Consider the following 23,583-nt stretch of genomic DNA (forward strand, 5'->3'; position numbering starts at 1 on the left):
GCGGCTCAAGCGGCGACTGCTGGTCGCATACTGACACTGGCAGGGCCTTGGAGCTTAAAAACACGAGTGGTCGTCACGTTTTATGACGGAGGACCACTTTTCTACATCGTGGGATAAAAAAAAACCACTGAAAAATTAAATTTGTGGCCATGAAAAGAGATTTTTAAATCAGCAGTTGGTCTGACAGACAGATTATGGCTATCAATTTCTCATGTTCTTGGAAGATGAGTTTTGGTTTTCATAAAATTGTGTTCATTTCTGTGTTTTTGTGGATGTCTGTGTGTCTTATTGTGTCACTTTACGACTGAAAATATATGTTTTAGAGTGTAAAGTTGTAAAATGGTCAAACACTAGAGAGACAGACATCACCGACGCCTCTCACACCGAGTCCAAGCCGAGCCGCTCTGGTTAACACCCTCTATGTTTTGTTTTACTTTGAAAGTCCTAGGAGGATGTAGTCAGAGTGACAGCTGACCTCAGCTGCTTCTCTGGACCCAGACAGTATGGTAGTATCACGGCGCAGTAGAACTTGTAGTGAGTTGTAGTACTTTGGGAGCAACGATGGCTAAATGGGGAGAAGGAGATCCTCGGTGGATCGTAGAGGAGAGAGCCGACGCCACCAACGTCAACAACTGGCACTGGTCAGTCTGGTCGTCCCTGCTTCCTTCCTGCAGCACAACCACAGCTTCGGTTCCACATTCTAGCAACGTGTTGGGCTAAAGGTTCTAGTTTGAGAGAAGAACTGCGCGTCAGACGCTGAGGTCACATGACCTTTTGATGCCCTTTTTTGGTGTTAATGTTGACTGAGCGGATTCAAATGCCACAAAGTCTCATCTGTGTGCCACAACTTTTGGATTTTCCTCTCAACTTTCTTGGATCATCAGATTTCTCCCAAATCTGGGACAGCCTGGTATCCATGGCAACTACAACCTTCATTTTATATCCAGATTCATGACTCAGACTCTGACAGCGACTATGGGATAAGACGAGAAGGCTCTCGAACCATCCCAGGCTTATATTTTAGGACTGCAGTGTGTGTGTGTGTGTGTGTGTGTGCGCGCGTGTGTGTGAGTGATATATGATCCTCCAGCTGCTTCAGCACATGCTCAGATATTTTCACTGTCATTTTCTTCCTTGCAACATGGTGTACTGTCAGGGGGCGGGGCTATGACACATTTGAAATCATATTGTTGCTCACTCATGGGCCCAGGGACCCCCAGGGGTCCTCGAGAGTCTTCTTGGGGGTCCTCAGCCAATTTTATTGTTGGTTTCCTGGTTGTTTTCTTGCTCATGAGATTCTCAAATTAAAAAGATGCTGATCCGTCCAATTATCCAAAATCAATAATACAAACTAAAGACAAGCTCTCTCTCTTCTTCCTCACTTGTGTGCGGCAGGACAGAACGTGATGTCACCGGCTGGTCGTCAGAGCGCCTGCGTCAGCTGCTGCTGGGGGTGCGAGTGGAGGGGTCAGAGGGCGTCTGTCAGCTGACCGACCTCACCAAGCTGGATGGAGAAGCGTCCATCAACAATCGCAAAGGAAAACTCATCTTCTTCTATGAGTGGCAGCTGAAAGCCAGCTGGCTGGGTCAGTGACATCACTGATGATGCCATCCTCTCATCGGTGACATCACTACTACCTGTGGTGCTGATTCTAGTTTCCTGCCTGCAGGGACATCCAGCAGCGGCGTGAAGTACAGAGGAACGGTGGAAGTGTCCAACCTGTCTGACGAAAACGACACAGACGACCTCGACGTGAGCGCCGATCACACTGATATTGACGGCTGTATTGATCCTGTGTATTGATTTGTTCAAACTCTGCTCCAGATCACAGCGTCTCTGTGCAAAGACCAGCCAAACACGCCATTGCTTGACCTCATGAGGAAGAGCGGCGTCCAGGAGGTGCGGAGGGCTCTGGGCGAGTACATCAGCCAGCTAAGATCAGGTCCGTTACCCGTCAGGACAAACCAATCAGTGAGGAGTATGATGGTCACCTGAGCTAATGCTGACCTCTGACCTTACAGAGTTCAGCCAGGGAATGATCCTTCCCACTGCCAAAGGACCAGCGGCGCCCCTGCAGAGCAAGAAGAACCAGATCAAGACCAGCAAATCCCAGGTAGAGTTTAGTTGAACTGCAGGTATCTCAGGAATGATTTCTTGTTCTTCTTAACTTCTTAACTCTGACAGCTGCTGAAACATTCACCCTCATCATGTGACCTTTGATCTCTTTGTATTCTTCAGTTCAGCTCCACCCCCAGACCCTCCTCTAGCCCCGCCCCCAGCCCCACAGGTGTTCGTATCCCGACCTGCAGCTTCTCTCTGACAGAAACCTTCCTCACATCAGCTGATGAGCTGTACAGGACGTTCATCAGCCAGGAGGTACCAAAACAAACATCCTCCGGGTTCCACTAAAACTAGTCCAAACTAGCCGAAGTCACTCGCTGTCAACCAGCCCATCGTGACCAGAACACCACGATGGACAGATCTGTGGTCCTGTGGCAGTTTTCTCCAGGTAACTGTCCTCGTGCCTGTAGTTTGTGCAGGTCTTCACGCGTTCTGTGGCAGTGGTGGACGGTCGTCATGGAGGACAGTTCCAGTTGCTGGATGGGAGCATCACTGGAGAGTTCACGAAGCTGGTGAGGTCACAGCTTTGAAGCCAATCAGCTGTCAGTCCATTTTTTGTTTTGTTTTTACTTTGATGACTCAGACTGTTGCTCCTCCCTGCAGATACCTGACCAGAGGATTGAGATGAGGTGGCGGTTCAGGACCTGGCCCAGCGGTACGTTTTTCTGAGAGCAGGTTTGTTTTTAAAACTTGATGCGTTCATGGACACTCTGACATTTGAGGTTGATTCTTTTCCCGTCAGAGCACTACGCTGCCGTCAGCCTGGAGCTGCTGGAGCGAGGAGACGAGACGGAACTGAAGATGGAGTGTCGAGGAGTTCCTGTGGGGGAGGAGGACTCCACCAGGGAGGGTTGGACCCGCTTCTATATCCAGGCCATAAAACAGTCGTTCGGATACTAGACTTCCACTCAGAGACTCTGAAATTCATCAGGCGGGACCCTGAAGGCTTCTGATTAGTCAACATGAGTTACCAGTACATCAGCAAAGCAGAGCTGCTGAAACCAGTTGGTCATACAAAATAACTTCATCAGCATAAAGTCGAATATCACGACATCCTCCATGTAGAGAATAATCAGACCAGGCCCCAGAATTGAGCCTTGTGGGACACCTTTTGCAATGTGCACAGACTCAGTGGCCACATACTGCTGCAGTTCAGGTAATACACAGTCTCTCTCTCTCTCTCTGTCCAACGCACGCAACAAAAAAAGCGTGGCGGTAGATCTGGATCCCTCAGGACGTTTGGTCGGCGTTCTAACAGTTTTTCTTTGAGGGTCTACCATAGTTTACAACACTTCTCCTGAGGTCTGAGAAGAGTGTGAACCAGAGTAATGGATTACCAGGACCTCTACGGGTGCGAAGCTTCCTCTCTGTTTGCTCCATTTCTGGTGTTCATGCACGAGGAGACGATTGTTGCCTTCCAAAATGTGTCTGCCACGTAAATCCTGATTAAAACTTAAAGAACACAAAGACAAGAAACTCAGGAACCGGCTCCTTCTTGTGTTCTGGTGTGAAAAAATGAACATTCATGCCGGTGAGCAGCGAGGAACTGAGAACAAAAACAGTTTTAGAGGAGAGGACAAGAAGAAACGACAGCAGATTTTTGTGTAAAAAAAACTCGTTGTTGTTGGTTAATTTTTTGTTGTTGTTTTACAACTGGAACAACAAAGACACAAAGTTCAGTTGAAAATACACAAAAATTTACAATAAGTCCTGCCATAAAATATTTACAAAGAATTCACAAAAAAATACAAGTAAAACAATTAAAAAAACACTAAAATGTTTCAATCCTATTCCTCTGAGGTTCTCAAACTGGGGTCCAGGGACCCCCAGGTGTCCCTAAGGGTCTTCCTGGGGTCCTCAATAAAATGAGGGATGTTCTTCAGACCGAGGCGTTCAGAAACCTTTCACAAGCATTTAAACAAGAAATGAGATCCTAGCACCACTGAACCTGTAACTAATAGTTGGACAGCAACCTGAACAAACCCTTTGAGTTGCTAACCATCATGATGTGCTATTTTTATAACTGTCAGGAGTCTCCCAAACATGCATTTTACTGATCTGACAAACAAAAAAAACTTCAACTACACAGATACATGTGTCTCTATCTATGTATTTTAAAACTTAATCAAGAAATCAGCATCACTGATGTTTCATTTAAATGCTAAATTCTAATAAACAGAAATATGCATTTTTGAATGTTACTTTGACTTGTAATTTTCACGTAAAAGGTGATTTAATTATGAAAGAATTGGTCCAAACAAACCAGACACTGACAAAAGTCCATCATAATACAAAAAAAAAAAGTCACAAAAGTGATCAAATTGATGAAATTATTCGCAAATCCGTGTTCCTCACTGTCAGAGCCGTGAGGCCTCCTGTGTTTAGACGGTTATGAAAGGCGTCGGCCTCTGGACACGAGGGTCCCTTTGGAGCAGAGGCCCCTCAGCCGGGGGTCCGCAGCCAAAGCGTAGCAGCACGTGAAGATTTTATTTGGGGAAAATGCAAAATATGTGTTTGAGCTCTGACTTTAAAGCCAGTGCTGATTTAAAATGTTTCAAAATCATTATAGACTCAAAATGGTCGAAAAGTCTCCCGCAAGAACGAGTCCCAGACCCACAACATGCTCCCGCGGCAGCTCCAGGGGGTTCTTTGTGCTCACAGGAAAACGGAACAAATACACCTGTAACAGTTTTTGTGTTTCCATTCACACTAAAGTATAAAAACCCGCACATTGGACTAAAAACTACACATCACTTCTTTCTTTTCTTTTCTTTTTTTTTTTTACAATATCAACAATTTGACAACTTCAGTATCATAAAAACCCTTCAGTGATCAATAATCAATTCATAAATAATTACATTATTTTTTTAATCCAAATTAAAATAGAAATCTTCCAAATCTCCTTCAGTGCTTTGATTAGTGATCAGCATTAATTTGATTTTTGATCACTAATTGATTTCATGTCGTACTGTGTGTCCCAGTGGAGCTGCTTCAGAAACTGGACGGGGAGTTCATCTCCTGTCTGGGGTCAAAGGTCATTAGGACCCTGCTAGAAGCCTTCCTCTTCCTCACACCCATAGTCTGGAAGACAAGAATCAATCAGTAATCAATCAATGCTGTGTTTACACCCCAGCTTTCACAATAAAAGCCTGCACAGACCTCCTACGAGCTGCAGAGCGCTGACACACTCATCCTCCGCCTCTTCTTCCTCCTCCTCCTCCACAATGGCAGCAGCGCTGGGTTCTGGTTTGGGGTCAGGGGTCGGCTCGGCAACCACCTCTGTAGCCACAGCTGTCGTCGTGGCAACTGGGACTTCCACCTGAGAAGTGAAATCCAGTGTTTTGAAACAGCAGCGCGTGGGAGACGAGCTGACAGGTGTGGGACCTCAACTCAGGGGACTCACCTGGGGGGCCGCCTTCTTTTTCTTGGATTTGGAGGACAAGAGGGGGCGGAGTCTGGAACAAAGGTCACAACAGAGAGGCGAAGCTTGTAAGACAATGTCGCTTTGCAGAAAAACCAAGAACTGGGTCGAGATTAGGCACTGGTTCTGAAATGGCCCTCTAACTGTCAGCACCTACATGGAACTAGACCCAGACTAGATCTGGGGCACTAATTCCAAGCTGAAACCTGTAGCATCACATCTGGACTTGAATCTGCATCTGGAACCTGAAGCACGAGATCGCCACAAGAACCTGAAGCACTAGATCCAGACTAGAACCCGTAAAAGTAGAACCTGAGGTTTCCCATGATGGAGACTGAGTAGAACCTACCTCTTCCCCATGATGCTGGTGGTGGCGGCCAGGTCCAGGTTGGAGTCGCTGCTGGTCTTCCTGCGGCGCCGGCGGCTGAGTCTTTTCTGCTCAGCTCTGATGGAAGGCTCGGAGGCGGTCCTGCTGGGGCTGCTGCCCGCACCACTTCCTGTCCCCTGGCTGTTGAGGTCTCTGAGCACGTCGTAATTGATCTTGCTAGAGATTTTCTTTTTCTTCAGCATCTTCTCGATGGCTTCGCCCGCCGTTGACGCCTGGATCGTCTCCTTCTTCTTCTTGGACTTCTTTGGCTGCTAGTCAGGGGTTAAAAGGTCAACAGTTTAAACCAACAGTAAGTCGATTCTAAAGACCAGACCAGGCTTAGTTAGGACCACCTGTGGCGACGCACCTTCTCCTTATACGTCCCCTGCTCCTTCTCCTTTCTTATTCTTTCCTCTTTTTCTGGAACAGAAAGGGAAGACAAATCAACCCACGAAGACTGGATATCCTGGATTTACAGTCACTTGATCTGTTATTGTTGCTTCTAGCTCAGAGATTTTCATCTTCTGGATGTGATGATGTCATGATGATGTAGTGATGACGCAGCACCGGCCGGACCTTCCTGCTCTTTCAGGTATTCTTCGTTTTGCTGCATCCACAGCTCCGTCTTCACCTGAACCTCCTTCTCGTTCAGGATGTACTGCAGAGGAGACGACCTCTCACGTTAAAATCCATGAAGCAAATCATGACGGCGCTATGGCGACACAAACTGAGTTACTGATTTGTGAACCGACCTTATCGATCTCCTGGTCATCGATACCGTCCAGATCCAGGTCTCCGTTCTCAGAGCGCTCGTCTGTTTCTGCAAATAACAGGTCATCACCTAAGCCACCAATGATGTAATGATGATGTCACAGGAGGGGGTGGTGTCTGTTCTTACCAGAGAGACTGTGGCTTGTTTCGGACTTGCTGAAGGTCTGGAACGTCTGCTGGAGGCTCTGACTGGCGACACTCGGCAGGTTCCCCAGAATGACGGCGGGAGGGAAAGCCTGCCGTGAAGATAGCACCACCTCCCGTTCTGACCCCTCCTCCACCTCACTGATGTTGTCTGCCGTTTTACCCCGCCCCTCTTCCTCTTGGATCACCTGACACAGGAAGTCCTGTGTCAGGTGTTGTGTGGCAGCTTGGAGCTCATCCTCTGCAGCCTCCACCTCTTCAGGGTCAGAGGTCAAGCTTAGAACATCTTCATCCTCAGGGTCTGAAAACCAAGAGCTCCAATTGAAGGTGTTGCTATTACAACCCAGCACAACGAGTCCGGACGAGTCAGAGGAACCTGCTGCGACCGGACCTGACGGCCAAGTTCAGACCACCTGATTTAAGAGCAGTACCGACCAATTTCTTTGGCGTACGCGGCGTAGATTCCCCTCAGCTTGGGCCGGCTCTTCTCCAGCTCAGTCTCGATCTCATCTTGGTAACAGCTGATCTGTCCTGGCGGGCGAGAAGACAAAAGCTCGTGAAGTGGATTCTGTCGTCCCGTCTCAAGTCTCTGATCCCGTGAAGGATCCTCCGGGATTCCTTAGTCCCGACTGGGACCCCCAACCTTGGAAGTGCCCTACATGAGACCTGCGGCCAGAGGTGAACCCTGATGCAGAGCTCAGAAACTGACCTTCAACCTCGTTCAACTTCCTGGCGAGCTCCTGCTCCAGCTGCAGAGGAAGCAGACGCGGGAATGTAAATCACCGGTTGATTGTGATGTCATGTTCAGCAGCCAATCAGAGGCAGAGCTGGTCTACCTGCTGCATCTTAGCCTTGTGCTGAGCGGCAGTGAAGGATGGCGGGTCACATTCCTGCTCCAGATCCACCTTCATGAACTCGTCGATGGTCAGCTGACTGGTGGGCGTGTCTTCAAACTCAGTTAGTCTGCAGGCGACAGAGAGATCCGGCGTCAGGTGTAATCTACTTTGAAATACTGGGATCTACTTTCAGAACTCTGGTTGGAGTGAAAGTGACCCGCTGTTGTCTGATCAAGGTCTCACCTCTTCCTCAGAGTTGCCTGGCAAACCTTCACCACGCTGACCACGTCCTTCACCGTCCGACGGAACTTGTGCATCCGGGCTGCCACCAGGAGAGCTGAGGAGGGAGAGGAGGATGAGGAAGAGGAGGAAGGAGAGAGGGAACAGGAGGGAGAGGAGGGAGGGGAAGAAGAGGAGGGAGAGGAAGAAGAGGACAGAGAGAGGGAAGAGGAGGTAGAGGCGCAAGAGGAAGAAGAGGTGGGAGATGAGGAAGAGGAAGAAGAGGGAGAGAGGGAAGAAAAGGGAGAGGAAGAAGAGGAGGGAGATGAGGAAGAGGATTAAGAGTAGGAGGGAGAGGAAGAAGAGGAGAGAGATGAAGAAGAGGTATTGTTACATTTGACGTTGACAATCTGGTAATCAGAATGGATTTTGGTGCTGCTGTTGCTATGGTGACATGAGATCTTGAGGTGGTACCGGCGCCACACAGTCCTGAGGGGCGGCGTCCCGTGTGCATCCAGTCCCTCTTCATCCTCTGAACCAGACGAAGAGCCGTCATAGAAACATCATGAGTCTTCACCCCAAACTCCAACATGTGAGCGAAGCGAGGAATCAGCAGACACGGATCTGAGACACGAGAACTCAGTTCAGCAGGAAGGAACCAACACTTGATGCTGAATCTGTTACAAGCAAACGCAAGGTTCCGCGTTGGAGTGACGCTCGTCCATGTCAGAGGCCATTTTGTAAACAAGGCCATTTGCATCCTGTTGGGATGTGAGCGACGACGCAGCGCTTCAGCTGATGACAAGCGAAGAGAATCAGCTGAAGACGTGACGTCAGGAGACTGAAGTGAAGGAAGTGAATCTCACCGATGGCGGGAGCGTTGATGCAGAGCTCGCGAGCCAGCAGCAGGAAGGTTTTTCCCAGGATGTAAACGTTCACCTGAACACAACATGCAACTTTATTTAAATATCCCTTTCACGATCTGTTGCTACACTGACCTGGAATAATACTACTACTACTACTACTTCTACTTCTACTTCTACTACGACTAATGATAATATAAATGATAATGATATTTGAAAACATCTAAGAAGCTTTTTTGAGTAAAGACTAAGACTGCTCCTCAGCCTGCTGCCAGGATGACCACAGGCTGTGGAGCAGTGCTGTCAGTCCATATCACACACAGCTCACATCTGCAGTTGAAACACAGGACTGCCTCGGTATGACATCAGATGGAGTCGTTCAAATGATGTCACAGCAGTGCGGCGCTCTCCCGCTCACGTGTAATTCCCACTAGTGTCAGGAGAGGCCGCTGCTGTAGCTAAAAGTCTCACCTGCAGCAGGTCACTCAGGTCCAGTAACATGTCTGAGGCAGAGTTCAGGGCAACCCACAGCTGCTTCAAACAGCAACGAATGACATCACACACATACATACAGAGTGGTTGCTAGGATACGTGGCGTCCCCTCAGTACGACACACCAGGTAGAGGCAGGCAGCAATGACGTGCTCCATCTTGCGTCCGCGGGTCAGATGTTTACTGACAACCATCTTGAAGAAGTTGAAGGCCGTGTCCATACAGTGCTGGTTGAGCTGCAGCTGGCTGCCCAGGTGGTGGATCTGACGCTTCCCTGGACACACACACACACACACACACACACACACACACACACACACGCCAGGTCAGAGCAGCCGTGACATCATTCGTTTTTCTGAAACTGGACATCAAGATACTCACCGCTCTGCAGTGTCTGAGCTCTGGACTCTTTACCAACACTGGTGTGGAAACCAGAACCAAGAACAGGAGCCTTAACTGGACCTGAACACACACACACAAACACACACACACAAACGTCAGTCCAAAAATCCTTGGACCCACACAGCAGGAATGGGACCTAAAACTCAGAATTCATTCTTGTTGACTGTCCATTCTTTTGTCTTCAGGTCAATGAGTTTTTGATTAAAGCCTAAATCAGATCTGAGGTCAGCTTGAGCTTTTTCAGAGATCAGTTCAGGTGGAGATGGTATTTAAGAAACAGAGACTTCTGGTTATTTCCAAAACACACTGAGAGAAAATGGTGCTTTTGTAGAGAGGCAGTCGATTCCCACCAGGACTCAAATATTCACTTTTATTTAACACTCAGCACTTCTGACGATAGCGTGCTCAACACAACTAGGAAGATGTGAGCGTTCAAAACAGGAAGCACAACACGTTGTGTCTCATCTGAGGAGCTCCGGCTGTAATCAGACTCAATCAGCCCCACCTGGGCCCACCCCCTTGTGACCATGACGACCAGGTGATTAGCTCATCTGGTTCCAGGAGAGAAGCTTTCCCCCCTCAGACTGAGAAGAGTTTGGTAGCTTTGACATGAAGACATCTGCTTTTATTATTGGGTGAGTTCAACAAAACCAGCCTGAACTGGTAAAAAACCAGCCTGAACTGGAAGGAAGTTGCCTAGACTGGTCAGAAAAACCTGTTTATCTTTTTCAGACTGGTCTTTATCTGCTGCAAGTTCTCAAATGGAACAACAGTCGGAGGTAAACTGGTTCCATGGGTCTGTTTGGGATCCTTGTTGGTTGATGTGTGTTCGTTAGAACTCTGGAACACTTGATGTCAGTTTAGAAGGTGTGGGACAAAACGTCAACACTGCAACATATCGCAATACTTCCTCAAGTGCAGTATTGATACACGAGTACCAAATATATGTGTATTACAACAGCAGGTACTATGAAGTGTGTATTGAGTATTGTAGAATCGCAGTATCATGATGTTGTGAGCAGAGTATCCAGGGACTTGGACTCTGCCCCTGCAGTTCAACATGTCGTCCTTCAGTTGTATTCTTGGTGACCTTTGACCTTTGCTTCAGATGCCCTTCAGTGGGAGTGCCGGGATCGTTACCTGTGGATCCACGTGGCCTCACAACAGATGCCACAGTTCGAGGCTGTAGGTCAGTTCAACACGTAAAACCTGCGGGTGCGCTGAGTGTCGCGCTTTTCTAGTTGCCTGCTGATCGCGCCCTCTGTCCGTCCTGGTGCAGTTGAGAATGGTGTTCACCCCATCAGTGACCAGCTGGCCTCGCGTTGTGGTTACACCATCAGCACCTTCAGGATGGATGGCTTCACCACCTTCAGGGCTTCATACTACTCCTGCTTCACCCACATCCAGGTAGCTCTACCTGTCAATCAAGGAGACAGGTAGCTCCACCCCTTAACTCAGTTCTGATTGTGTGCCTTGTTTACGTCTAGAACGACCAGGTGTTCACCTTCAGATTTAACGTGCTGGTGAGCGACGGTGTTGCCGGGTGGATCAGCCGGCCCGTATCAGCAGTCTGTTCTGGTCTGAGCTGGTTTCACAGAGAGGTCATCTGTGAGGAGGACTACATGGAGGTCAGGCCACCCCAGCATCAACGGTCACATGACCAACTGCTGTTCTCCACAACTCAGTTTTTCACTCCAAAAACATCTGAAGTTTGTCTGAACGTCTATTGAAGCTGGTTTCATGTCCGCCAGGTGAATGTCAACAGAGAGTCTTCATGTGGAACTCAGAGGGGGGACAGCGGACCGGCGTGGCAGGCCGCCCTCTCTCAGGTAACCGTCTCAAACCCTCTCATATCCCAGTCAGCTGACTAAACTAGAACTGAAACCGTTTCCGCCTCAGAAAACTATTCTGAATGCATTTCCAGAGTTCACATCATCACCGCCCTTTAAGTTTGTGTTTTGTTTGAATGTGTGGTTGGTTTGTGTTCAGGCTCAGAGGACGGCGAGCGCCGCGTGGCAGCTGATGTTCCTGCGAAGTGCTGGACAAGTGACATCCATGTCCATCAGTGAGGCTGAGGGCGAGGGCTACAGCCTGACCACCACCAGGAGGAGAGTGGTGTTTCGATCTCTGTACAGACTTCCACAAGCCGAGCTGACGACGGTGGGTAACCTTCTGAAACACATCTGACCTGAGCCAACACAGCCAGGAGATCGGAACACTCAGCTTCAACGTTTCTATCCTCCCGAGCCGTCCAGAGAAATTCTGCTTGAAGCCGATAGTGTATTTTAAATTGAGGAAGTCAGAACATCAGCCTTCAAGCTCCAAGTCCGTAAACGAAGAGGAGACTGGATATTTGGGCTCGGCCTCAGTTTGGTTTGTGTAAAGAAGTTGGGGGCTCCTCAAAGCCCTGAATCTTGGACTATGACTCGTACAAAAGCTGAGTTACAGTCAGTATGTGGACTTGAATTAGACCACCTTATTTTTTTTAAATCTTCAGGTGGATGGACTCCCAGTGGAAGCTGTCATGGTCTCTCTGTTCTTCAAGCAGAAGCTGGTGGTGATGATGATTGACTTGTCCATGGCCTGCACAGTCAGTATGTTCTTTCACATGAGCCCACCTGAGCATGAAGCTGCTTTCTGTCTGATCTGTACACAACACTGACGAGGACGCTGCTCCTTCAGACTCTGGCACTTTCGATGGAGCTCGGTTGCTCTGGGACATTCCCCAAATCCTGACACCTCTAGTTGCGGAAGGAGCTGTGTTTCAAAGTCGGGCCCACAACGTGGGGGTGGAAGGTGTGATGCTGGATCAGGCCACTCTGGACGCAAGAGGATTCAGTCTGGTCCAGCAAGGAGGCCGGATCCAAATTGGAGTTCCTTTTGGAGCTATGGGCGGCTACAGAAAGGTGCAGTAGATCCAATCCAAATGTCTGAGCTGAACCACAAATAATTCAGGGGAGAACTTCTTGTTGTAGGCCAAACTGAAGTGATTTTGCTCAGTAGAGACCAGATTGTTGATCTTCTACTCTCCCCCCCCAGAGTTTGGTGGTGAACAATGTGTACAAGGAGATGTACGTGATCTTCCTGCTGTATGAACACATCTTTTCTCTGGTGTACGAAGAGGGCAACAGCCTTGACACCAGGCACCGAATGTTCAGGGTGCTCGACACACCGCTGCTCTGCCGACCTCCTTTCAGCCTTGACGGTGAGGAACCTTTTACCAGTATCAGATCAAACAGAGCATCAAGGCGCACCTGACGTTGCTGAGTGTGCATGTGGCATTTCTATGCAACTGTTGCTGATTCTTGTCCTGTAGAAACGATCGCTGACGACCACCAATTCAGCATCTACCTGGGAAACATCCCTGCAGATGTGGTGTTGGAGGACATTCATGTCAATGGGAAGAGGCTGCCGATGTCGGAGATGCTTGAACGAGGAATCGGCATCAACCCTGTCGTTCATGCTAACGGCAGCCGAGCGTACAAGCTGGAGCTGCCCTTCGATGACAACTCAGTCCACTACATGGTAGGAAGTCCAGGCCGAGGCTGCAAGTAAAAGTGCTGGCTTCAGGTTTTACAGGATTTTGTCTGGTTTTCCAACAGTACCTGGGTGACGGTGTGGTGCACTACTCCATAGATGTAAACTTCACTTTAACCATCATGCCAAGCAAAGACTCTTACAACCATCACACCTCTATCACAGCACGAGTATTCAATGCGTGTAAGTACTTGAGTGTTTTAGCAAAGAACTCCCCACTGAGCGGAACCTCTTGTATGGCACCCTGAACCTTTGCTCTTTCAAGTTCCACCAAAGATCACGGCTCAGTGTGCAGAGAGAGGAATCTCCTTCAGCGTGGTCACGCCACCACGGGCCCAGAGTCGCTGGGAGGTGGGCGTGAACCAGGAGCCGCTGACCCCGCATCTAGCAGCTGATAGAGGGTACCGCCTTCACACCGATGGCCAGACAACCACCCTGGAAGTGCCTGTTTTCTCCGTAGGATACACCTACGAGGTAAGAGACCCCTGAAGGATCTGAAATACTGAAGAGCCTGGAGTCGATTGTTTTGAGGATTTCCAAAACTGTTCAGGAACTTCAGTGGACAACTTGAAGGGCTATCACACTTTTATTTAAGCTTCCAATTATTTTTTGTTAGCATTTTATCTATTTGTAAGAGAATATATCCCAATGATGAAACTGATCCAGCCACCTTTTTTTTTAACCTAAATATCTGAAAAATCGGGTTTCTTTGGTGTTCAGAAGAATTTTCAATTTTTTTTTAATTCAATAACAACAACTCACAAGGAATTAAAGAATCTGGGGAACAATTCTTCTGATTTCTGTTTTGTTTCCAGGACATCAACCTGTCCAACTTTTATGGGACATTTAGACTTCTTCTCAGAGACTCCAAAACCCTGGAGGTTCAGACATCCACCTCCAAACACTGCCTCTTCAAAACGGAGGACATGATCGGTAAGCTGCGTCAGCCTCTTCCAGCTGAGTTGATGTTCAGCCTGACTGCCTGCTCAGAGATGAGAGGCTCCATCCCCTTGAGATTTTTTTTTCTTTGTGTGTCCAGTTGACTTTTTCTTAACTGTTTTCAGTGCCAGGATACTTCATTTCCCCACAGCAGATGGTATTTATATCAAGTGGCACATGATGGCCCATTGCCTAAATCATGTGAAACAACATGGCATAAAGAGTAGATGATACTCCTGATACTAGTTTTTTTTTTTTTTGGGGGGGGGGGGGGTTAAATACCTTGTGAAAGGCATTTCAAAGTTAACGAATATATCCAGATACTGAGAAATCACTTAAAAGGGCTCGAACATGAACCTCTGATTCCACGACCAGGTTGAGAAACTCGCTCTCAGAGTGAGGGACAACCTAAGACTGACCCTGATTGGCCTGTCTGTGCTGTCAGCCTGTTCTAGAGATGGAACCATGACGGTGGTGACGACTCCGACCTCCACCTGGCCCACAGTGCGGCCTGAAGGCACCAGTCTGCTGGACCCCACCTGTGGACCCAAAGAGTCTGATGGATCCCGAGTCCTGTTTGAGTTTAAGGTGGACTCCTGTGGGACCAGAGCCATGGTACGACTCAAACATCCTGAAATAATATGTAGTTTTCTATGTGGTCACAAATGTAATGCGTGTCAGCTGTTGTTGCTGTTGTTGACAGGTCGGGGACTCGTACGTGGTTTATGAAAATGAGATCCTCCATGACAGACAGCTGATTGCTGATGGACCAAACTTCATCTCTAGAGATTCTCAGTTCAAGTAAGAGAGCAAAGTGACTTTCACACATTCAAGAGAGCACTTCAGTACTTAGTCGAGCCCGGTTCTGTTTCAGACTGGACCTAAAACCTCTCTGCTCTTTGAACAGGTTGACTGTCAGGTGCTTCTATCCACTCAATGAAGTCAGCAGACTGACTGTGGACAGGATCCTCAGTTCAGAGGCACCTGGATTTGGTTCAGTCAAAGTCTTTGGGAGCCTTCCAGGTCAGTCCTTTGCAGTCCTGAATGTCAGTGCAGTTTGAGTGACACAGCTTTAAAAATCTGGATTTTTTTTTTCTCCCCTCAGATTCAACAAATAAACTCTTTGCTCCTGAGTGTCTGAATCCGGTTCCTGGAAGTGCAATCAGCACTCCACCAAAACGGGTCCAAGAAACCCATCAAAGTACAGCAGCAGGAGGAGTCCTGCTTCACCCTGACATCAGGCCACAGCCCAAGCCAGGAACAAGTCGCTTCATCCCAGCACCAGGAGGCCCAAACCAGCTGCTCCTCTCTTCCCAAACCCCCCAAACTTTTCCAAACACTAACCTTCCTCCTCTGAACAAACAACAAACCACTGACACTAACCGAGTTCCTCTAGAGATTCCAGCTTATCCTGGGCCTCTCATGTCTCACACAGAAGACCTACATGTGTTTGGGTTGCCAGATGACACTTGGCTCAACTTCCCTCCAGGACACGACCAGCGACCAGACAGCAATCCTCAGCTGTCACACCCCAACACACCAGGCTACAACTTTGTAGGCATGAGAAGAGAAGACTCAGTCCAAACAGATTACAACCCAGGATTAGGTCTGGACTCCTCGGGCCAGATTTCTCCAGTTTCTGAACAATTTGAAAGTGACTGGGACGTTACTGGGACTGGTCGGTTATTACAGGGTGTAAACAGACGGAATGACGCATCATGGTATCGGTCCAATCTCGGTCAAACTGGTATGATCTTGCCAGATGAACAAGTGGAGAGTTTAAGCAAAGGACCACATGAGGGTAAACTGTCTGTGACCAAGAGACCTGCCTTCCAGCCTCAAGTTCTGTATGACCAGCTTGTGAAAGTCCCTCAAACACCAGCTGAGTACAACCAAGACTCCATCGAAATGCTTGGCAGGGAGAGGAGCTCTGTCCCAGTTTATAACAAACTTACCATCCATGACTTCCCTGGAGACCAACTGAGTCAATTCCACCATATCAGCGAGGAATATAATGAAACCAACATAGTCGAACAAAACTCGGAGAGAACCGGATCAGTTGGAAGGAGGAATGCCAACACTGTTAACTCAGAGGTGAAAAACATCAGGGTTAAACCTCTGAGAAAATTAGGTTCTTCTGGACCTCCTTTCAGCCAGAAACCTATCATCAAACAAGCACATTCAGGAAGCTCCAGTCACTCCCAGTATACCACTGGTGCAACACATGTCAGCAGTGATGGGAACCACCAGATGTCCCAAAAACTTCCTGATGGCAGAGGATCAAAAACAAGAGAGGAGCCTTTGCTTGAGAGAAGAGGTTCCTCGGTGCTGAGGAGGGAACAAAGTGTTGACAGTGTCCCAGTAACACCTGGTCACCCTGCAGCCATTCCCAACCAGCAAGGACTGGACCAGAACAGCGGGGGAAGACTACCTGCTTCCGTACCCAAAAAAGTCCAAACAGCAGGTGAGGATGTGATTTTCCTCATCTCCAAATTCTGAAATTAGCTAACTTAACTTTTTGGTCGGAACTGCTACCTTCACTGATTACTAAGGGGAACCTGCCTTTTTCCACCAGGCACCTCTCACGTCAGGGTCAAACCTGCTCTTAGTCTGATAGGACTCCAGTCTCCAGACCAGAACGCACAACCAAACTCAGAGTTTACAAATGGAAGAGGACACGGCAGTATGTCGTACTTCAGCCTCCCATCCAAGAACGTCCCCCAAACTCCTTTCAGAATCAAGCAATATGAACCAGCCACTCTCTACACAACCAGCAACGAGGACGGGAATCCCACAGCAAGTAGCACTGGGTTTACTGGTTCCCACAGAGGTCCCGGAGGTACAGGTTCAGAAATGGAGACCCGTGGCACATCTGACTGCAGCAACGCATCCAATAGGGTTATCACAAGTGCTCACCAGGGTCTCGTGAGAGGTACGCCTTCATCACTCAGATTTGTACTTAATGAGGCAACATTGTTCTTGGCAACACTTGAATGACCTCCCACCGCTTTCACCGAACGTGTGTGAGGGGTGAAGAGTCGTCAACTGCTGTTGCAACCAGTGCTACTTGGAATGACGAGTTGGAACAGATAAGTTCCTAAAACCTCTGTTTTTTTTCTCCCCGATCATTTGTGTACTGTCATGATACTCCAAGCCAATGTTGAAACCACCATCGCAAAAAAATCAGAGCACCATGATTTCCTCTGTGGCTGGCGTGTTTGCCGGGGCCAACAATGAATTCAGGTTTTCTTCTGTGCCGATTGTACATTAATTTACATTTTATCCATGACGACAACCTTCAGTCTTTTTCCCACAGTGCCAAATCATGTGATGGAGAACAAGCGTGAGACGCTACGAACAAGAACTCCCAAGTTCTGCTCTGAGAAATGTCATGAATTCTTCGGTACACATTTCGTTATTAACTGATCATGTCCTTGGTTTTCTAATGGATTGTTTCACCTCTTCCAGGTAAACCGAGGAGCTAATGGACAGGAACCTCAAGCTCCAGTCTGATTGAATAAAGGCTGACTTTGTTTTGTCACATCACTCTTGGGGGGTCTTTGTGTCTCTCAGGGTGCTGCTGGGGCCCTGAGCTGGAGGGCCTCAGTAGCTACAAACACAAATATTACGAATACACGGAGGGAAGAAAACAATCTGTTTCAAACCCAAGGTGAGATTGTGCAGTTTTGCAAAAGACGACTGACACGTCGTGATGCTCACAGATCGCCGTGACGACGAGTCTTGACGAAGATCGTCACAAAGCAATAACATTTAGAAACTGCAGCTTGAAAACCAGAAGTTGTGTACAGCACACAGACTCATTTTAAAGGGTGTTGTGATGGCGAACCTCACAAATGTGTCATTATCTGCAAAAATTGAGGTTCAACCTTTTTGCCGCTTGGTTTTATTTGCAAATCTTAGTTGGAAAAAAAATCAGTTTGTCCTTAGAATGATATTTGAGTTTTACATATAAAGACGATGTCTCACCGTCAGCAGAGACGAACTGTCCTACAGCAGACGACGCTCCTCCGCTTCCCTCCACAAACTGGACCTCAGAGACAATGATGTTGTCCTCCAGAACCGAACCACAGCCGGTACACACAGCGCTGCCCCGAGCCTGGTCCACATCGATGTCTGCCCCCCCGCAGGTCCTACACAGCCTGGAGCTCATGGTGCTGAGGTCAGAGGTCATACAAGGCAGCAGGTGAGCAGCACTGCTCCAATGCCATTGCAACAACACATTCATAGGTGTCGTGGAGCTGAATCAGAAGAATCTTTATTGCAAAGTGTGATTTCACACAAGACATTTGTTGTGATGCTGTTGGTGCACGCAATCCAATAAACTATCAAAAATACCAAAAAATGACAATACAAATATATATACACTCTGTTTTGGGGATAAAAAGAGCAGCACAACTGGCAGTGATAAACTACCAAGATCAAATGTGCAAATGAACAAGTCGTCCAAGCTGAGCGTTGACGTAACGCATCGTCACTGCTCATCTGATCTTCATGTCATGACACAAACCTCAGTCGCACATAAAATATTCAGCTGAACAGTTTGAGGGGTGAGCAGCGAGCGTCCCTCCACGCCTCCTCAGGATGAGGCTCAGCTCGACCGTCACCGTCTCCTGGAGGCTGATCCGTCTTCTACGTGATGCTGCTTTATTTCACTTGCTCGATTAATGAAGATGGAGAAGAAAACCTCGAATAGACCGAGATGTGCACGTTTAATCTTGATTTTCATTTATTTCAATATGTCGTGTCTCCAGGTGAAACACAGCCAGGTGTTTGAAGAAGCCACAACAGCCGCGCTTTCTCGTTTCGTTCTGACCAGTAAATAAACCGATGATTTGAAACAGTAACCCCGCTTTCAATCATCGCTAAACCTTCTGGTTTCAGCTGGAAACCGCGTCAACTGATCAGATCCGGTTAATCACCAGACACCAGTTGGACTCACCACAGTAGGAAACCAGTGCCAGGAAACAGAGTCCAGTTTGTGGTCTAGAAACGCCAAGGAGCCGCTTGTGTTTTCAGCTTCATTTTTCTGTTAGAATCCATGCCCCAGAACAAAGATAATCGATGATAATCACATGTTGTTATGTCGGACATCCAAACACAAAACTGATCAATATTTTTGTTGTTACGTGCCTTCCTGTGTCGCGGTTAAATTACGTCACTCGATTGGCGCTTCGGGGGACTTTTGGTTGGTGAGCGATGACGATCAAATTTTAAAAATAATATTCCATGTTTTACGTCAGCATGTTAAAAGTGCTTCTTCTTCTGTAAATGTACGATTTAATGCCCATATGTCTGTACCGTCAACCCGGCGCTGCTTCACTGGGTCCGTTTCAGATTACCAGTCTATGATTACCACCCCCACGGACCCGGGAAAGTGATCCAACCGGCGCTGCGCGATGACGTAGAGCTTAAGCGCGGGTATTTGCTGTTCCTCAGGAGAGAGGTAAATACACAGACGAGGAGACACTTTTGATCTAAAAAGAGAGTATTTGACAGTCCTTGTGAGCGGAGCAGCAGCGGAGACAACATGTCCGCAGCGGTGACATGGACTGGGACCAGCTGGAGCTCAACCCGCGGATCATAGCAGCCGTGAGGAGAGGTGAGAGGGCAGCCACCGGAAACCATCCAGAAATATCGCTTTTTAAAGTTTTATCTTTGACATTCTAATGTCCTGACCTTTTAGAATAAAACTTTACAGAATTTCTTTTGCCATAACTATCCCGTGTAACTTCGGCGTATATTGTTTCCACACTAGTATGACTGGAAGTTCTCTACAGTACATTTTCCTTCAGGTGGCTGGCGACGAGTGAACGCTAGATACTTGGTGAGGACGCATTTAAACCGCCACATTTTGTATGAAGTTTGGTTTGAGCCTCGTCTGTCTAATTAGAAACAGATGTGCTTTGATGATCCCAAAGGCAAATTGTTCACGCTGCAAATGCTTTTATTCAAATGTAAAAAATATTTAGTACAAAAAATAATTATGAAATAGAACTATAGAAACATTTTACTTTAAACATCATCAATGTTTAACAAAGTTACAGAAATATCAGAAAATCAGAGGTATGAAAAAAATGTACCGTGTGTGTGTGTGTGTGTGTGTGTTTTAACGGTTCAATCCAGGGATACTAATCCTATCTAATAATAACGTGCAAATACTTTTACACCTAATTTGGCCAATATTTACCAAGTGACCGGCTATATTCCCGTTGTACTTGAGTAAAAACGTGTCATCATCGTCAATTTGAAAAACCAGGAAGAGCCCAGAATTCATTTCTTCAACCGTCTCCACGTCAGATATCATTTTTCAATACGCCTGATCTACACCTACCGGTGACGTCTTGATATGATAGAGCATCCTGAGTTACATTGACGGTGTTGATGAGTCGGATGGTATTCAAGATTAGGAACATCCCTGGTTTCTATGTTACTGTTGCTGTTACCATGGTAACTTGACTTTCCTCCCTCCAGCTGAGGTGAAGTCAGTGAGGAGCGTCTTGTGTTATTCCGGTCCGGACCTGCAGAGACTGACGGGTTTGTCCCGTTCCGACGTTCATCAGCTGCTCAACGCGGCCGCGGTGGCCTGCAGACGGAACCCTCCCATCCCGGGTCAGATCAGGGATCAGCTGGGCTGCGTGTGGTGGTTTGGTTTGACGCTGACGTGTGTTGTCCTGTTCTGTCTCCAGCCCTCCAGCTGCTCCACGGCGGGTGTCCTCGGCTGGAGTCCGGCCTACGACTCAGCCTTGGCTGCCCTATGCTGGACCAGCTGCTGAGAGGGGGTCTTCCTGTGGGGGGCATCACCGAGCTGTCAGGAGAGAGTGGAGCGGGAAAGACCCAGCTGGGTCTGCAGCTCTGTCTGAGTGTCCAGTACCCACCACAGCACGGAGGGCTGGACTCAGGTCTCAGCTCCTTGTGCCTGCGGACGCGTCCCACTGTGGAGCTGGACGGACAGATGGCTGCTAACCGTCTCCTCCCTGTGTCCTGCAGGAGCCGTGTATATCTGCACAGAGGACAGGTTCCCCAGCAGACGTCTGCAGCAGCTGATCAGAGGTCAGTTGAGTCTCCGCTCAGACGTCCCTCCAGCTGTGACCAGCAGCCTACGGTTCAGCGACCACATCTACATCGAACATGCCGCTGATCTGGTGAGTGGAGATGATGCGTCCACTTGTCCTCCAATCAGTCACAGCTCACCTGTCCTCATGTCTTGTTTTCATCCGTCCTCAGGTGTCCCTGCAGACCTGTCTGACCCGTCGTGTCCCCCTCCTGCTGGCTCGTGGTTTGATCCGTCTCGTCGTCCTGGACTCAGTGGCGTCTCTGTTCAGGACGGAGTTCGGTGCTGGTGATTGGCTGGAGCGGACGAGACAGCTGCAGAAGTTCTCCTCGGCCCTGCATCACCTGAGCCTGGAGCTAAACACACCTGTCCTCTGCATCAACCAGGTAACACACAGACACACACACACACACACACACAGCCTTGCTTTCCCATGTCACCAGGTTTGTGTGTGTGTATTTTCCAGGTGACGGATGTCTTCAGTAGCTCAGACAACACCTTGGGGTAAGAACTGATTTAAATGTTTATTTCCAGACAAATAAAAATGTTGTCCTCACCAAACGACCACAACACACACACACACACCGTGTGAGACAAACAGCTGCATGTTCCCTCTCTCTGTCTCAGTCCTCTGTCCTCCACTGTGGCGCCAGCGCTGGGCTTGGTCTGGGCCAATCAGGTGATGGTGCGGCTGATGATGAGACGTCTGCAGCAGACTGTTACCGAGGGCAACCAGTGCAGCACCCTACGCAGACTGGAGGTGGTGTTTGCTCCTCATCTGGCCCGAGATGGACGAGACGCCGCTGTGTGGACGGAGGGCGTCAGGGGCGTGGCGAGCATGGAGACCTGTCAAACCGGCTCATGAGCGTGCGAGTCATCGGTGTGACACTGAACTCGCGAGGACATGGAAGTTCCTCCACTGCTGAGACGACCTGCAGGTCCTCCTGAATGTCTTTGTTTTCAGCTGTTTGGGTTCCTGAAGGACAGAAACTGCGTGAATTGTCACATCTGTCAGGTCATTCATGAATAAACCAGGTCAAACGCTCCCGCTGCGATTCATGCCAGTTGACCGCATCCGCCACCGTTGGTTTCATTCTTCATCTCTCGTTAGAATCTGCGCCGTTCATCCAGAGGGACCAGTGACGCTTCGTTTCTGTCTCCGCCCTGCAGCGGCGCTGTGGGGACCTTTATTTTGACAAGAAGTCAGAGAGGCCTTTTCATCAACAAATCAGATGATTGAAATCATTGTAGAGGAAGCTGCAGCCTTTACTTTGAAAATAAATCAACTGCCGATAAGTTGTTATGATGTCATGTAAATGGGAAGTGAATTAATTTTTTTTATCTCATTCACACTCACACACTGATGGTGGAGGCTGCCATGCAAGGTGCCTCCCTACTCATCAGGAGCAGTTCGGGGCTCAGTGTCTTGCTCAAGGACACTTTGACATGGTCACCGGGGGAAGTGAGGATCACACCCACAACCTTTGGGTGACTTGACGACCACTCTACCTCTGAGCCACGCCGCTGTCAAGTCAGGTTTATTTGTGTGTCACCAAACCCCAACCAAAGTTCTGTCCTGACTCTGTCCAAGTAGAGCAGGTCCAGCACCTCCCTCCTTCAATGAACCTCCACCCAACAATTCTCCATCAGCAGCACATCCTGCAACAGCAGCCACCAGAACCTTCCTTTACCAGCAGGAAGGTGGAGCAGATCCAGGATCAGTGGGGACGGAGAGAGAGCAGGACAGAGACAAAGACAGAGAATGGAGGAAGACAGAGACAGAAGGAGAGAGAGGGACAGAGAGAAAGGAGGAGAGACTGATGGACAGAGAATGGAGGAAGACAGAGAGACAGAAGGAAAGAGAGGGACAGAGATAAAGAGAGAGAGAAAGGAGGAGGGACAGATGGACAGACAGGGACGTGAGCAGGTGGAGCTACGGGTGGCAGCTGGAGCCTCTTCAGGTCTGGAGCCTCCTCCAGCAGCACCAGGATCTGGGATGAGGGGAGACAAAGAGGAGTTAGTAACACGTCTGAGGACAGGAGGAGGAGAGAGAAGCCCAGTGCATCATGGGAGATCCCAGCAGTCTGAGCCTATAGCAGCAGATCTAAGGGCCAGCCTAAGCAGTCCTGACTGTAAGCCTGATCAACAAGGAAGGTCTTAAGTCTGCTCTTAAACCTAGAGAGGGGGTCTGGGTCCTGGACTGAAACTGGGAGACGGTTCCACAGGAGGGGAGCCTGATAGCTGAAGGTTCTGGCTCCGTTCAACTGTTAGAACTCTAGGAACCAGCAGGAACCCTGCATCCTGGGAGTGAAGGGTTCTAGCTGGATCATAGGGGACTAGGAGCTCTGTCAGGGATGAAGGAGCCTGATTGTTGAGGACTTTGATGGTAGAAGAAGAAT

General features: G+C 48.5%; 4 protein-coding genes across 6 annotated transcripts; 3 read left to right on the forward strand and 1 right to left on the reverse strand.

Annotated features, from left to right (window-relative positions):
• The first annotated feature begins 511 nt into the window (after positions 1 to 511).
• ahsa1a (AHA1, activator of heat shock protein ATPase homolog 1a) lies at positions 512 to 4,254 on the forward strand. Its single transcript, XM_086188800.1, has 9 exons — positions 512 to 641; positions 1,396 to 1,586; positions 1,671 to 1,753; positions 1,826 to 1,943; positions 2,023 to 2,114; positions 2,240 to 2,377; positions 2,533 to 2,634; positions 2,726 to 2,777; positions 2,865 to 4,254. Exons 1-9 carry the CDS (start codon positions 562 to 564, stop codon positions 3,020 to 3,022), a joined length of 1,014 nt encoding a protein of 337 aa, XP_086044926.1. The 5' UTR covers positions 512 to 561; the 3' UTR covers positions 3,023 to 4,254.
• On the reverse strand, positions 3,574 to 19,291 carry brf1b (BRF1 general transcription factor IIIB subunit b). Of its 3 annotated transcripts, none has more exons than XM_086188796.1 (19): positions 19,073 to 19,291; positions 18,100 to 18,287; positions 9,616 to 9,696; positions 9,335 to 9,508; positions 9,215 to 9,246; positions 8,747 to 8,819; positions 8,355 to 8,504; positions 7,905 to 7,998; positions 7,662 to 7,788; positions 7,535 to 7,574; positions 7,261 to 7,356; positions 6,809 to 7,126; positions 6,663 to 6,730; positions 6,487 to 6,568; positions 6,278 to 6,330; positions 5,893 to 6,179; positions 5,526 to 5,577; positions 5,282 to 5,441; positions 3,574 to 5,203 (listed from the first exon to the last, which is right to left on the reverse strand). In XM_086188796.1, exons 2-19 carry the CDS (start codon positions 18,281 to 18,283, stop codon positions 5,172 to 5,174), a joined length of 2,103 nt encoding a protein of 700 aa, XP_086044922.1. In that variant the 5' UTR covers positions 18,284 to 18,287; positions 19,073 to 19,291; the 3' UTR covers positions 3,574 to 5,171. The 3 variants fall into 3 exon arrangements, with proteins under 3 accessions (XP_086044922.1, XP_086044921.1, XP_086044923.1); XM_086188795.1 differs by having other exon boundaries at positions 5,893 to 6,182; XM_086188797.1 differs by lacking the exons at positions 18,100 to 18,287; positions 19,073 to 19,291 and adding an exon at positions 10,005 to 10,121 and having other exon boundaries at positions 5,893 to 6,182.
• On the forward strand, positions 10,160 to 17,699 carry LOC147243354 (uncharacterized). Its single transcript, XM_086188794.1, has 20 exons — positions 10,160 to 10,271; positions 10,369 to 10,415; positions 10,745 to 10,825; positions 10,916 to 11,043; positions 11,124 to 11,264; positions 11,388 to 11,465; positions 11,626 to 11,796; positions 12,134 to 12,230; positions 12,319 to 12,542; positions 12,676 to 12,841; positions 12,953 to 13,161; positions 13,239 to 13,356; positions 13,439 to 13,647; positions 13,989 to 14,106; positions 14,558 to 14,727; positions 14,816 to 14,913; positions 15,020 to 15,135; positions 15,218 to 16,576; positions 16,688 to 17,044; positions 17,581 to 17,699. Exons 1-20 carry the CDS (start codon positions 10,246 to 10,248, stop codon positions 17,595 to 17,597), a joined length of 3,930 nt encoding a protein of 1,309 aa, XP_086044920.1. The 5' UTR covers positions 10,160 to 10,245; the 3' UTR covers positions 17,598 to 17,699.
• xrcc3 (X-ray repair complementing 3) lies at positions 18,817 to 22,452 on the forward strand. The gene is made up of 8 exons (XM_086188799.1): positions 18,817 to 19,322; positions 19,468 to 19,732; positions 20,605 to 20,742; positions 20,820 to 21,032; positions 21,121 to 21,275; positions 21,358 to 21,570; positions 21,651 to 21,688; positions 21,812 to 22,452. The coding sequence occupies exons 2-8, from the start codon at positions 19,678 to 19,680 to the stop codon at positions 22,047 to 22,049; spliced, it is 1,050 nt and encodes a 349-aa protein (XP_086044925.1). The 5' UTR covers positions 18,817 to 19,322; positions 19,468 to 19,677; the 3' UTR covers positions 22,050 to 22,452.
• The last annotated feature ends 1,131 nt before the right edge of the window (positions 22,453 to 23,583 follow it).

This window comes from Aulostomus chinensis, chromosome 20 (genome assembly GCF_037954235.1).
Source record: "Aulostomus chinensis isolate RoL2024-O1b breed Wild chromosome 20, RoL_Achi_v1.0, whole genome shotgun sequence".
Classification (NCBI taxonomy): Eukaryota; Metazoa; Chordata; class Actinopteri; order Syngnathiformes; family Aulostomidae; genus Aulostomus; species Aulostomus chinensis.